The following is a 12,827-nucleotide window of genomic DNA, read 5'->3' on the forward strand; positions in this document are numbered from 1 at the left end:
AGTTTTTTAAATTCCAGATTTAATTAATTGAATTGAAATTCCCCAGCTGTCATGGTGGGATTTGAACTCATGACTCTGGATTATTAGTCCAGGCCCCTGGATTACTAGTCCAGTAACATAACCACTATGCTAGTGGATGCATTGGTTGTGATCTTCCAAAATTCCCTTGATTCTAGAACTGTCCCAGTGGATTGGAAGGTAGCAAATGTAATACCGCTATTCAAGAAAGGAGGGAGAGAGAAAACAGGGAACTACAGGCCAGTTAGCCTGACATTAGTAGTTGGGAAAATGCTGGAATCCATTATTAAGGACGTGGTAACGGGGCACTTAGAAAACATGGTTTTATGAAAGGAAAATCATGTTTGACAAATCTGTGGAGTTTTTTGAGGCTGTAACTAGCAGCGTGGATAAAGGGGAACCAGTGGATGTAGTATCTTTGGATTTCCAAAAGGTGTTCGATTAGGTGCCACACAAAAGGGTTGTTGCACAAGATAAGTGCTCATGGGGTTGGGGGCAATATATTAGCATGGATTGAGGATTGGTTAAGGGACAGAAAACAGAGTAGGAATCAACGGGTCATTTTCAGGTTGGCAGGCTGTAACTAGTGGGGTGCTGCAAGGATCAGTGCTTGGGGCCTCAGCTATTTACAATCTATATTAATGACTTAGATGAAGGGACAAAGTGTAATGATCTCTTCAATTGGTAGAGAAACATCACACTGATAGAGCATATGTTTCAGACTAAGCTCAGTCTGTTTAATCACGAGCAAGAAATATACAATATCCCCTGTCCCGACTCCCTTTCCCCCCCCCGGCCCGGCCCGGCCCGCTCTGCCCCCCCATCCTCCTCCTCCTCTTTCCCCCCCCCCCCCTCAATCAATCACCCCCAATTGTGTGTGAAAATTGTTTTCCATCTTAAGTCTTTGAAAGTTTATTGTTGGTGAATCTGGCAATCCTATATAAAAAATGATCTTGTAATTGTGGATCAACTAAAATGGCTATAGTAAATACACGAAAATTGAATATTCTCACATGCTAGAATAACCAACTAAAGTTACATTCACGAGTACATGTGTAAGGCTACTCCCCTTTCCGCCAAAAAATTTTTTATCTATTTTCTCGAAGGAAATTCAGCAATTGAGACAAACGTTTTAAAGACTGATATTGCATCTGTTCAGAATGAACTTGTGATCAATGCAATATATTGGGCTAAACTACCTAGTCATATCAATACATCGAAGTTACAGCAAGGAAACAGGCAGTTCGGCCCAACCAGGCCGTGTCAGCATTTACAGTTCACGTGAACACTTCCCCGTTCTGGCGTCCCTAAGGCATATGAACTTTAAAAACATTGCATACATTTGAAATGTTGATGAACATATAAAAAAGACATGGCAAGACCTAGCTGGTCTATCAAGCCCATTCCGTCTAGACATGGTGCAGCTTACTTACGCCATGGCATTCCAGTCAAGCAATCTACTGGGAGAGGCAAAAAGTAAAAGAAAACCTTTGACCAATGAAAGAAATAGTATTTGGGAAATTCCTCTCCAACCCGCAAAGATTATCAAGCAAGTGTCATGAGGTTGTAGTAACTCATGTTAGGAGTTACGGCCGCCTCATTTACCTTCTTTGATATCCTTGACTTTCAGAAAGTTGTCCAAATCCATTTTGAAGAACTGCAGTGAATCCATGCTTGCTATAAGATTTGATTATTCCAAAGGTGGATGAAAAATGTGCATCCTTTCATTTTTACTTTATATTGATGCTCCCTAATTCTCACATCACTGTTGCTCAATAGCCTATCCGCCCAAACAAAATCTATTCCCTTTTATCTTTTTAAAAACCTCAATCCATTCACCAACTAAGAGCCCCAAGACTAGGTATCATTCTAGTTTTTTTTTCTGGACCTTCTCCACCGCCTTCGTTTCCCTGCCATGTGAGGGGAACAACATCAGACCGTGTTCTAGATTTGGCCATACCAGGTCTGTATTTAGACTTGCCACAATATTGTGGCAAGTCTAATAGCTTTTTACTATTACTATGGAGTACATTATCCCAGAAATTATGTACCAGATATATTGATTCATCAGGTCATAATCACTTGCAAGCCTTATTGCTTTATTATTGTGAACTTATTGGCATAGTAGCAAATCATCTGAATCAGTAAGACCATCATATTTCCAGATACCTAATTTGTGGTGCAGGGTACACAGTTCGACCTTGGTGTTCACTATGCGAAATTAGTCAGTGAGATTCTTTTAATTATTTTTGAAGCCCTGAAATCTCGCCAGCATCTACAAATGGGTTCCTTAAAAGGGAACATCAGTGGGGGGGTAAAGATTTTATTTTTCACCCCCTATTCTGAAGATGCTGACTCTTGATAGGCTACAATTCCAAGGGTGCTGGCATCGCTCTGGTACCTCTGCCAGTTGACCATTCTTCAATTATGAGACTAGAACAATTAAAACAATAGCTACTCACATTTGTTTAGTGATATCAAATTTAACTTCGACTTCCTGTGTTTTCCTTTAACTGCTACATAAATCTGCTATTATAGTGCTTTGAGCCATAGCTTTTCAGGGAAGTAATTTTTATTGTAAATACTTATTTCAAGATATGCATTTAAAAATATTAATTTGTAACAAAAAAGATGTATTTTTAGATTGCTAGTACGCTAACTGGTAGCTTATGTAATTGTTAAACACTCTTAGCTCCTTTTTGTGAAAGTTTAGGCCAGTTTTCCATTTAAAATGTATAAAAGCTAGACTTGCATTTATATAGCACCTTACCACATCTGAAGTGCTTCATATACAATGGGTTACTCCTGAACTATAGTGGTTTCATGTAGGCAAACAGAGCAGCCATCTTATGCACAACAAAATCCCACAAATATCAGTGCTTAACTAATTAGAGTCATAGAACTTTGCAGCTATCCATTTAGTCTCCTTCCCCTGTCCTTTCCCCATATCTTTTTAAAAAATTTCATTTTCAAATATTTAGCCACTTCCCTTTTAAAAGTGGTTATGGATTCTTCCACTACTGTTTCTGTTAAGGAATTCCATTTCCCAACACCCTCTGTGTAAGACCATTTCTCTAACCTCTCCAGAATCATAGAATTTCTCCTTTCAGAATCATCGGGAGGAATGTTGGCCAGGATACCTGGTGATTTCCCGACCCTTCAAATAGTGCCATAAAGATCTTTAACATCCACCTGAGCTATCAAAGCAAGCAGAAGGATTTAACAACCAACAATGTAGCACTCCTTCAGTTTTGCACTGTAGATATTGAGCTTAAATTTGTTTGGGGTTTATGCAATCTTCTGACCTAGAGGCAAGGGTACTACCAGCTAAACAGGCTGATAATGAATTTTTAAAAAAGAAATAGTAGCTAACTTGTCAACTTTGTTTATTTTTATTTCAACAGTGAATTGAGGAAAAAAAGAAAAAAATGGCAGCAGAAACGCAGACACTTAACTTTGGACCTGAGTGGTGAGAAATCTTTTCTTATTTTGTGACCAGCTGTCTTTTTTTGGTTTCTGAATGGGACAGAAATTGCACAGAGCAGCATGGCAACGATCGTTGCAGCTCCTGCGAAATAAATTTACGAATGTACCTACTGCGGCCTCTGTGGCGTCGACTTGCGAGATTTTGAACTTTTAAATAATTGTGCGCAATCAACCTAGTCTCTGAACAGCATACGTTGATTCGCATGGAAATGTCTGTGAGAATAGAAGATTTGCCCATAAAATCTGTCAGGAAGAGAAGTTCCGTCCATGAGCAGGCGAGCAGACATCATTCATTTAAAGTTAGTATTCTGGAAGTAATTGTAAACAAAAAAAATTTTTTTAAAATATAAAAACCCAAAGAAATAATTGAATTAAATTAAAGAGACAGAAGGCAAAAGTAAAAAAAAATAAATTTTAAATTTTTTTTTTAATGTCCCAAAATAAGGAGTAATATGAGACTCCACATTTTTAAAATTTAATTTTTAATTGTTCAGCAGTCATAAAGAATTATTGCGCTTTTAAAACTTAGTTTAGACCTGGTATTTTCAAGCGTACCTTTTGGTGGCATAGTTAGTTACATTTCAGCTGGGCAAATGAGCAAGTTTGCGATTTTTCGGTGATTTCTGTGATTGTAGCGTGCGATGGATCTTTAATTTGCAGCTGTCAAATCGTTGGTGAACCAATAGGAGCAAGTTCACGATTTCTGCGTTTCAGTGCGCATGTGTAAATTCGTGAACTTGCTCCTTCGATTTACCATAGAAAACGGAAAGTGCTGTTGAGCTCCTCAGTTATTTCAGGAGCAATTTTTCCCCCATTATTTGCAATTAATGCTGTAAATATGGCTGTCATTAACCTGATGCATGTTAGTCTCAATTTAAGGGGAAAATATTACATTTTCAACTGCAAAATGTTCACTAGCTGAAAAAATTGAGTCTGTAAGTATTCAACATGTAGCAAGTAATTTGTTCAGATTCTAGTGTTGATGGCATTTGAGGATTTAATGTTTTGGGATTGCCTATACTGTAGAGAGCATCTCTATAGCTGGTCTTCAACTGACCAAGAGCTGGAGCCAAACTAAGTGGAACTGCTTCTTTCGTTATAGAGGTGCAGGAACCAAATAACCTTGATGCAGGTTTTAAAGGAAAAGCAACAACATGCTTAACTTCTGTTCTCAATATTCTGACTGGGTCCATGCTTTTTTCATGTCGTGTTTTTTTCTTAAGAGAATAGAATGGTTCAGGGTGCAGCATTCTGTTTAGTTTGAAGAAAATTGATTTTCGCGAATCTTCAAAATGGTTAACTTGTGTTGTAGTACGTGGGACCTAATTTGCATTGCACTAGTAACTGATCAGTTAACCTGGACATTAATTGACAGTGTGACCAAGCTGACTAATGTAATAATGAAGCAGTCCGTGCCCGCATGCAGCAAGACCTGGACAACATCCAGGCTTGGGCTGGTATGTGGCAAGTAACATTCGCGCCAGACAAGTGCCAGGCAATGACCATCTCCAAGAAGAGTGTCTAACCACCTCCCCTTGACATTCAACGGCATTACCATCGCCGAATCCCCCACCATCAACATCTTGGGGGTCACCATTGACCAGAAACTTAACTGGACCAGCCATATAAATACTGTGGTTACAAGAGCAGGTCAGAGGCTAGGTATTCTGCGGCGAGTGACTCACCTCCTGACTCTCCAAAGCCTTTCCACCATCTACAAGGCACAAGTCAGGAGTGTGATGGAATACTCTCCGCTTGCCTGGATGAGCTCCAACAACACTCAAGAAGCTCGATACCATCCAGGACAAAGCAGCCCACTTGATTGGCACCCCATCCACCACCCTAAACATTCACTCCCTTCACCACCGGCGCACAGTGGTTGCAGTGTGCACCATCCATCTGCAGCAACTAGCCAAGGTTTCTTCGACAGTACCTCCCAAACCCGCGAGCTCTACCACCTGGAAGGACAAGAGCAGCAGGTACATGGGAACAACACCACCTGCACGTTCCCCTCCAAGTCACACACCATCCCGACTTGGAATTATAAATCACCGTTCCTTCATCGTCGCTGGGTCAAAATCCTGGAACTCCCTTCCTAACAGCACTGTGGGAGAACCTTCACCACGGACTGCAGTGGTTCTAGAAGACTGCTCACCACCACCTTCTCATCGGCAATTAGGGATGGGCAATAAATGCCGGCCTCGCCAGCGACGCCCACATCCCATGAATGAATAATAAAAAAAAATACAATTGATGTGTGATTTCAAACTGTTTCTTCTATTTACACAGCCTGAAGAGATCTCTGTGCACAGAGTTGTCAAGACATACTTTGATTGAATAACAATTCACACCTCGTATAGGACATATACACAATTCAGGCCTTGTCAAGGCATAATCTAATTTAACATGGGAAACATATGCTGTACCTGACTGATCTTGTAAATCATTGCACCTGACTTGTGCCCTGGATCTGCCAATAAGGTTCACTATTTATTTGCATGCTCACATTCTATGGCACCTGCATGTCTGGAATCTACAACATAAAATAATCATTGCTTCCACAATTTGATAAGCTATAGTGCAGAAGTCAATAGGTTCATATAACATTTCATAGCTACTGAGCCCCTTTCCCCTAAATGCATGCGTACAATATAAATTCATTCCATAAAGCAGTTAGTTATTGAAGTCAGTTTAATTTGCCAATTTGGGCCTAGTTAAAATTGGAAGGAAAAGATACAACATAGAAATATTATAATTTGAAATGGGACGGATCCTCATTTCTGTTACAACCAGGGTTTCATTAGCTGGGAAATACCAACAGTGGATAAGAGAAATTTTTTCAGGTAGTGAATAAATATTTAGCATTTTTTGAGTGGTGAAACAAATTGTGTAAACCTTGAATTATTGGATATATTTGGGCTGCAGTGACTTAATTTTAAGCAAACCAACAACCATTGTTGCTTGTTGAAATTGATGTGATGTGTCCAAACCAAGGATGTTAACAAGCCTAAATATGCTCTCCTTTCTTGCAGGCTTCGTGCATTGTCAAGCGGTGGGAGCATTACTTCCCCTCCCCTCTCACCAGCATTGCCAAAGTATAAGTTAGCAGATTACCGTTATGGAAGGGAAGAAATGCTAGCACTTTATGTAAAGGATCTCAAGGTACGTCTTGGGGAGACTTAGTAAATTCCACGGTGACTGTTAGAAACTGTTGTTAGTGAATACATTCTTCTGAAAGAATTGGATGGAAACATTCTCATTTCTTGTTGTGACTTGGGAATTTTATGACTCTGTATTTAAGAGCCAATCCACAAAAATATAAAGAGCTGAGAAGTGACATTTCCATGTAACATCTTGAGTAAATTATGTTCAGGAAGGGACCTTTGCATTTTGGAATACATTGCTTCCATTCTGGCCTTGGGGAAAGATGAGAATGGAGTAATTGACTTGGATGTAAATATAAATAATAATTAGGGCACCAGATGTTGAAGTGTTATACTTTTATCCCTTCTGAGAAAAATAATGCATTTTTGACCTTTTTGAGGAAAGTAAAGATTCTTGGCTAACAGCAATATTAGATCAAATTTGTGCTATAGCTGGAATAATTTTTCACCTGAGAAGGATTTCGAAGGGCAGCAAAATCTTACAGTTTAAATCAGGGTTGCAGCCTGAATTTCCCACCCCCCATTTTTGTAGTAAATTTACATTGCATTCACATAAGAGGTTAGTGTGCAAAATTAAAGCACATGGGATTGGTGGTAATATACTGGCATGGATTGAAAACTGGTTAACAGACAGGAAACAGAGAGTAGGAATAAATAGGTCTTTTTCGGGGTGGCAGGCAGTGACTAGTGGGGTACCGCAGGGATCAGTGCTTGGGCCCCAGCTATTCACAATATATATCAATGATTTGGATGAGGGAACCAAATGTAATATTTCCAAGTTTGCTGACAACACAAAACTAGGTGGGATTGTGAGTTGTGAGGAGGATGCAAAGAGGCTTCAAGATGATTTAGACAAGTTGAGTGTGTGGGAAAATACATGGCAGGTGAAGTATAACGTGGATAAATGTGAAGTTATCCACTTTGGAATGAAAAACAGAAAGGCAGAGTATTATTTAAATAGTGACAGATTGGGGAATGTTGATGTACAAAGGGACCTGGGTGTCCTTGTACACCAGTCACTGAAAGCAAACACGCGGGTGCAGCAAGCAGTTAGGAAGGCAAATGGTATGTTGGCCTTCATTGCAAGAGGATTTGAGTATAGGAGCAAGGATGTCTTACTGCAGTTATACAGGGCCTTGGTGAGACCACACCTGGAGTATTGTATGCAGTTTTGGTCTCCTTACCTAAGACAGGATATACTTGCCATAGAGGGAGTGCAGTGAAGATTCACCAGACTGATCCCTGGGATGGCAGGACTGTCATATGAGGAGAGATTGGGTCGACTTGACCTATATTCACTCGAGTTTAGAAGAATGAGAGGGGATCTTGTTGAAACATATAAAATTCTGCCAGGGCTAGATAGACTGGATGCAGGGAGGATGTTTCCCCTGGCTTTGGGGGGGGGGGGGTTCCAGAACGAGGGGTCACAGTCTCAGGATATGGGGTAGGACATTTAGGACTGAAATGAGGAGAAATCTCTTCACTCAGAGGGTGGTGAACCTGTGGAATTCTCTACCACAGAAGGCTGGGGAGGCCAAGTCACTGAATATATTTAAGAAGGAGCTAGATAGATTTCTAGACACAAAAGGCGTCAAGGGGTATGGGGAGAGAGTGGGAAGATGGTATTGAGATAGAGGATCAACAATGATCATATTGAATGGTGGAGCAGGCTTGAAGGGCCGAATGGCCTATTCCTGCTCCTATTTTCTGTGTTTCTATTTTAGTAGCCAATTGATCTGAGGAGTTTTAAAAATCTTGGCTGTATTCATGAACAATTACCTTCTTCACTAGTTACATTCTTTCTGTACTGCTAGTTGGCTATTAGAAGCAAGCATAAAATCTTTAGTGTTTTAAACGTACTATTTTGATAGTATTACAAACAAAAAGCACATGTGTATAATAGTAATACTAAATCACTGTCAAAGTGGAGACATGAAAAATTATTTTTCTAAAATATTTTTTTAAAGAAACAGTTCACCAGAGTCCCTGGGTATGAAAGTTCACACAAGGATAATAGGTTGGCTCAGATTTGATATTGTTACAATGTCTGTAGCATTTTGAGCAGAGTTATATTACCATTTAGTTTTAATCTTCACTTTTTAAAATCTGTAGACTGACCTTCACTGACTAGCTGTGCTGGTTTAACTCTTGTTGAATTATTCCCTTTTTTTGTCTGTAATACTTTGTATAAAGTAGACGTATTAGAGAGTACTGTTACTTTTACACTCTGTGGAATGACCATTTTAATTCTATTTCTTGTGTAATTTAGATTCCTGTAGACCTAACTGATAAGGAGTTTCTTCCTATTTTACAAGAGGAGCCCCTGCCACCTTTAGCACTTGTACCTTTTACAGAAGAAGAGCAGGTGAGTGAATATAATGGTGTAAACAAATGGTTAGTTCTTCTATTGGAGGGAAACACCATTTTTATTTATATATTTATTAATATTTTTGCTCTCTCACTATGTTTGGGATGCTTTTTCAAACATCTTTATAATTTTCTCCATAGAACTTTTAAAAGATAGTGTACAGTTAATTTAGCAGATCCAATAGTGTTCCATACTTACCCTGGGTCATATCAGTTACACAAATAATAATTAACCTGTTTGGTCTGTTTATATAATAAGCAGAATGGAGGAAAGAGGGTTAAGAACCACAAAGCTGTATATTTCAGTGGTGCTTATCTAAAGCTGGCAGACCTGCTCATGGTGTGGAAGTAATTCTTTTTTAAAGAATTTTTTTGATATTACTTTTTTTTAGTCGTTTCAACTTAAATAACCAAGTAACTGGGTGGAAATTGAAATCCATTTCCTATCTAGCCCTATTATTGTATGAATGTTGGCTATTAACATCTGTTTGTAAACAGATGGCCAAAAATATATTCAGTACATTTTACAGTGATTGTGGCCTGAATTGCTTCTCTTGCCCCTCTGTAAAAGTGTCCAGAAATGATGATATCCATTTCTTTGTTAAATGCAATTTGTGAGAAATGGGATTTCTTGGGAGCTGTCTCAAATTTCTTTTATCTGGGTGGGGGTTATAGCATTAGGTTAGTGATGAATGAAAATCTGGCCTTTAGTTCATGTAAAATGAATGAGTATGTTGCTACTAATTGTGCTATGGAATTTTGCAACATAACATGACACATTGGCTAGATTTCAGTTGTGTCTTAGGAAGACTCAGAAAAATTCATTCAACTCCCGCAATTCTGTGGATGATTTCACTCTGTTTCCACATGTTGTTACATTTCTTTTGTGGCTGTTGTGTTTTTAACTGGTTTACTTTTGTTTTTTGTTTAAACCCATCAGAGGAATTTTTCCATGTCTGTAAACAGTGCAGCAGTCCTAAGATTAATGGGGCGAGGTGGAGGAATAGTGGCAGGGGCGCCAAGAGGTAGAAGTTCCTCAAGAGGTCGAGGTAAGCATAAGAAATTTAAGCATTCCATTTGGGACTTGTCACTTGATGGATACCTGTTTAATAGGCTCAGCAATTTAAAGAGATCAGTGCCATTGTGTTGTATATTTACTTCAGAGTGATTAGTAATGCTTGCAATAAGAAAGGAATTTGCCACAAGTGTGTTTCCATTAAAAGGCTTTGGGAGTAATGTAAAACTTCTTTGTTTTTCTACTTTGATACCCAGTATTGACATCAAGTACTCCCAGGTGAGGTACAGCATGGGCCAGATGCAAAGTAAAGGACCATGTACAACATATATATGGGCCAGGACCATGAGAGGTAGACATATTTTATTTCATGCTGAGCAGAATATGGTATTTATTCAACATGTGACTTAAGCAACCAAATCTGGACTACTTTCCTGTGGGTTTCTGGCAGTTTAAAACAAATTGCTGTGAGCAAGCACATAGTTACAATGCCCATGCTCTCTTATTGCCCTATAATATTCTGCACCATCAGCTGTACAGGTAAAAACCTGGTGCCACACTGATCTACAATAAACTTGCATAGAAGCTAACTATATAAAATAGAACCAAACAAACTCCACCACTGAGGTCAAGTCCCAATAACCAGTATAAACGTAGTTTTACTTATGGGATGAAATCACTACTTCCTGTTTGATGAAAAAGCAACTGATGTCTTGTACAGCACAGTACTTCTTCCTAAGGATTCTTCAGTGCAATTACATACAGTTCTGTAGGATGCAACAAAAATAGAACACAACTCCATAAGTTTAAATTTTTTTTAACTATAGGCCACATAAAGGTTGTGTGCATAAAATATTGCAAATGAAATGATGTGAACACCATATTTTTACACTTATGAAAGAAGCAGTTAGAAGCTATCTGTATGATAGCCATTGCAGTGTGCTATATCTCTATATCCTCCTCCAAATGTGCCTTATCTCCAATCTCACAACACGAGTGCCATGAAAATGTTACATTGCACCAGTGTAAAATTGCCATTTTTACGTATTTGCTCTTCGCACCCTACTGAAGGTTCAGCCACCCTAATTGGAAGAAATCCTATGGTTACTGTTACAACATTGTTTCCTTGAAGTGGGAGTCTTGTAATTTCTTCCCTCAGTCTGTACGGTGTATCAGCTGCCTTTCTGGTATTGGTTCTCTTTAACTCTCGTCAACAAGAGATCTGCTGTCTCATGGCAGAAAGGTTCCTCATCTTGCTGTTCATTGGTTAATTTCATCATTATTCATTGTGGTGATTGTTATAGAATCATAGAATGATACTGCACAGAAGGAGGCCACTTGGCCCATCCTTGCCTGTGCCGGGTCTTTGAAAGAGCTATCCAATTAGTCCCATTCCCTTAATTTAGTTGCTTTTTTCGTTCAGCTCTTAAAACTTATTACTTGAATTACAGCACAGCCCCCACCACTTAAAACGTCCATGATTAAAACAGGCAGTTTTATAGCGGCCTAAAAGCGATAACCATTATCTATTTGCATTAACACCAGTTTCAAAGTTACCGATTATTTTGGGCAGAAACACCTATGATTCCTCACGAGGAATCCTTGATTACACATGCTGGACTGATCAAGAAAAACAAGAATGCTTCAGTTTTAATCCAAAACAGGATTTTTAAAAAACTGCTGTTTTTTTTTTGCTGGTCTAAGTGTATTTTTTATTTAATCTCATTCCTCCAAGAAAACTTTTTTTAAAAAAAACAATTCTTTCACTAATTAAGTCCAAGCACTTAACAGCGGTTTTCGAGTCAAAGTAGAAAGCTCTGGCAGCTGACTTTAAATGTCCTCTGCTATCCTAATTTCATGTTGCTTACACGCATCATGATACTGTCTGCTGTATTAGCGCTGTAATGAGTGAATAAGGAACATCCAGTATTTACCTTGACACAGTACATTCTGGTTTGCTCAGGGATAGAAAATTGACTTGTGTGTTCATTTCTGCCACTAACTTTTTTCCGTAAACCCTAAAACAGCTCATCTGTTTTATGTCTGCAATAGAAGGTGAAGAAAGGGAGTATGGGGATCAAACGAATTAAAATGATTTTAAATTTTATTAATGCAGTCGCCTTATACTGGCCATCGTGTATAGTGGGCAAATTGCGTTAGCCCAATCATGTCCACTATAAGCGGTGTGGGCTGTATTGATATTTATACTCTGTTATCAGTCACATTTTATGTTCCACATTATTCTCTGGTCATGACATGTCAATTCACTATTCTTCTGATCCTAGGTGCCACAACAGTCTTCTCTTTCCAGCAGCACATTCTTATCATTGGTTGTTTTGTAATGTCTTCTCATGTCAACTAACTTGCACTACAAGGTCTTTACTACAATCTTCTCGTCCTCTCCTAACAAAAAAAAATGCAAGGATAGGCCTGATTGCTTGTGGCATCCTGGAGTAACTTGATGGCACCTGCATTCATAAACTTGATTTAGAGAAGTTTCCTCATGCAGTGAGGTTGAGGACAGTAAAGATGATACCAGGATATATAAAGGAATGAGAGGAAAAGGTAAATAAGACACTTCCAGGAAAGGTGGAGGCGCTCAGCAGATGCTCTGGCAGAATAGAGAATCCTTAGCTGCTCTGACCCACCCCCCGTTCCCCCCACCCCCCGTTCCCCCCACCCCCCGTTCCCCCCACCCCCCGTTCCCCCCACCCCCCGTTCCCCCCACCCCCCGTTCCCCCCACCCCCCGTTCCCCCCACCCCCCGTTCCCCCCACC

The 12,827-nt window shown here is 39.4% G+C and overlaps 1 protein-coding gene across 1 annotated transcript in view; it reads left to right on the forward strand.

Moving 5' to 3' along the window:
• The window catches only part of LOC137331586 (GRB10-interacting GYF protein 2-like), a 156,479-nt gene that overhangs the window by 19,512 nt on the left and 124,140 nt on the right, over nucleotides 1–12,827 (forward strand). Inside the window, exons 2-5 of the mRNA XM_067995474.1 lie at nucleotides 3,423–3,487; nucleotides 6,537–6,666; nucleotides 8,938–9,033; nucleotides 9,976–10,084. Of these exons, the coding sequence (XP_067851575.1) occupies nucleotides 3,447–3,487; nucleotides 6,537–6,666; nucleotides 8,938–9,033; nucleotides 9,976–10,084 (376 nt within the window). The 5' untranslated portion in view covers nucleotides 3,423–3,446. The remainder of the gene's footprint in view (nucleotides 1–3,422; nucleotides 3,488–6,536; nucleotides 6,667–8,937; nucleotides 9,034–9,975; nucleotides 10,085–12,827) is intronic.

This window comes from Heptranchias perlo, chromosome 13, assembly GCF_035084215.1.
Source record: "Heptranchias perlo isolate sHepPer1 chromosome 13, sHepPer1.hap1, whole genome shotgun sequence".
Taxonomy (NCBI): Eukaryota; Metazoa; Chordata; class Chondrichthyes; order Hexanchiformes; family Hexanchidae; genus Heptranchias; species Heptranchias perlo.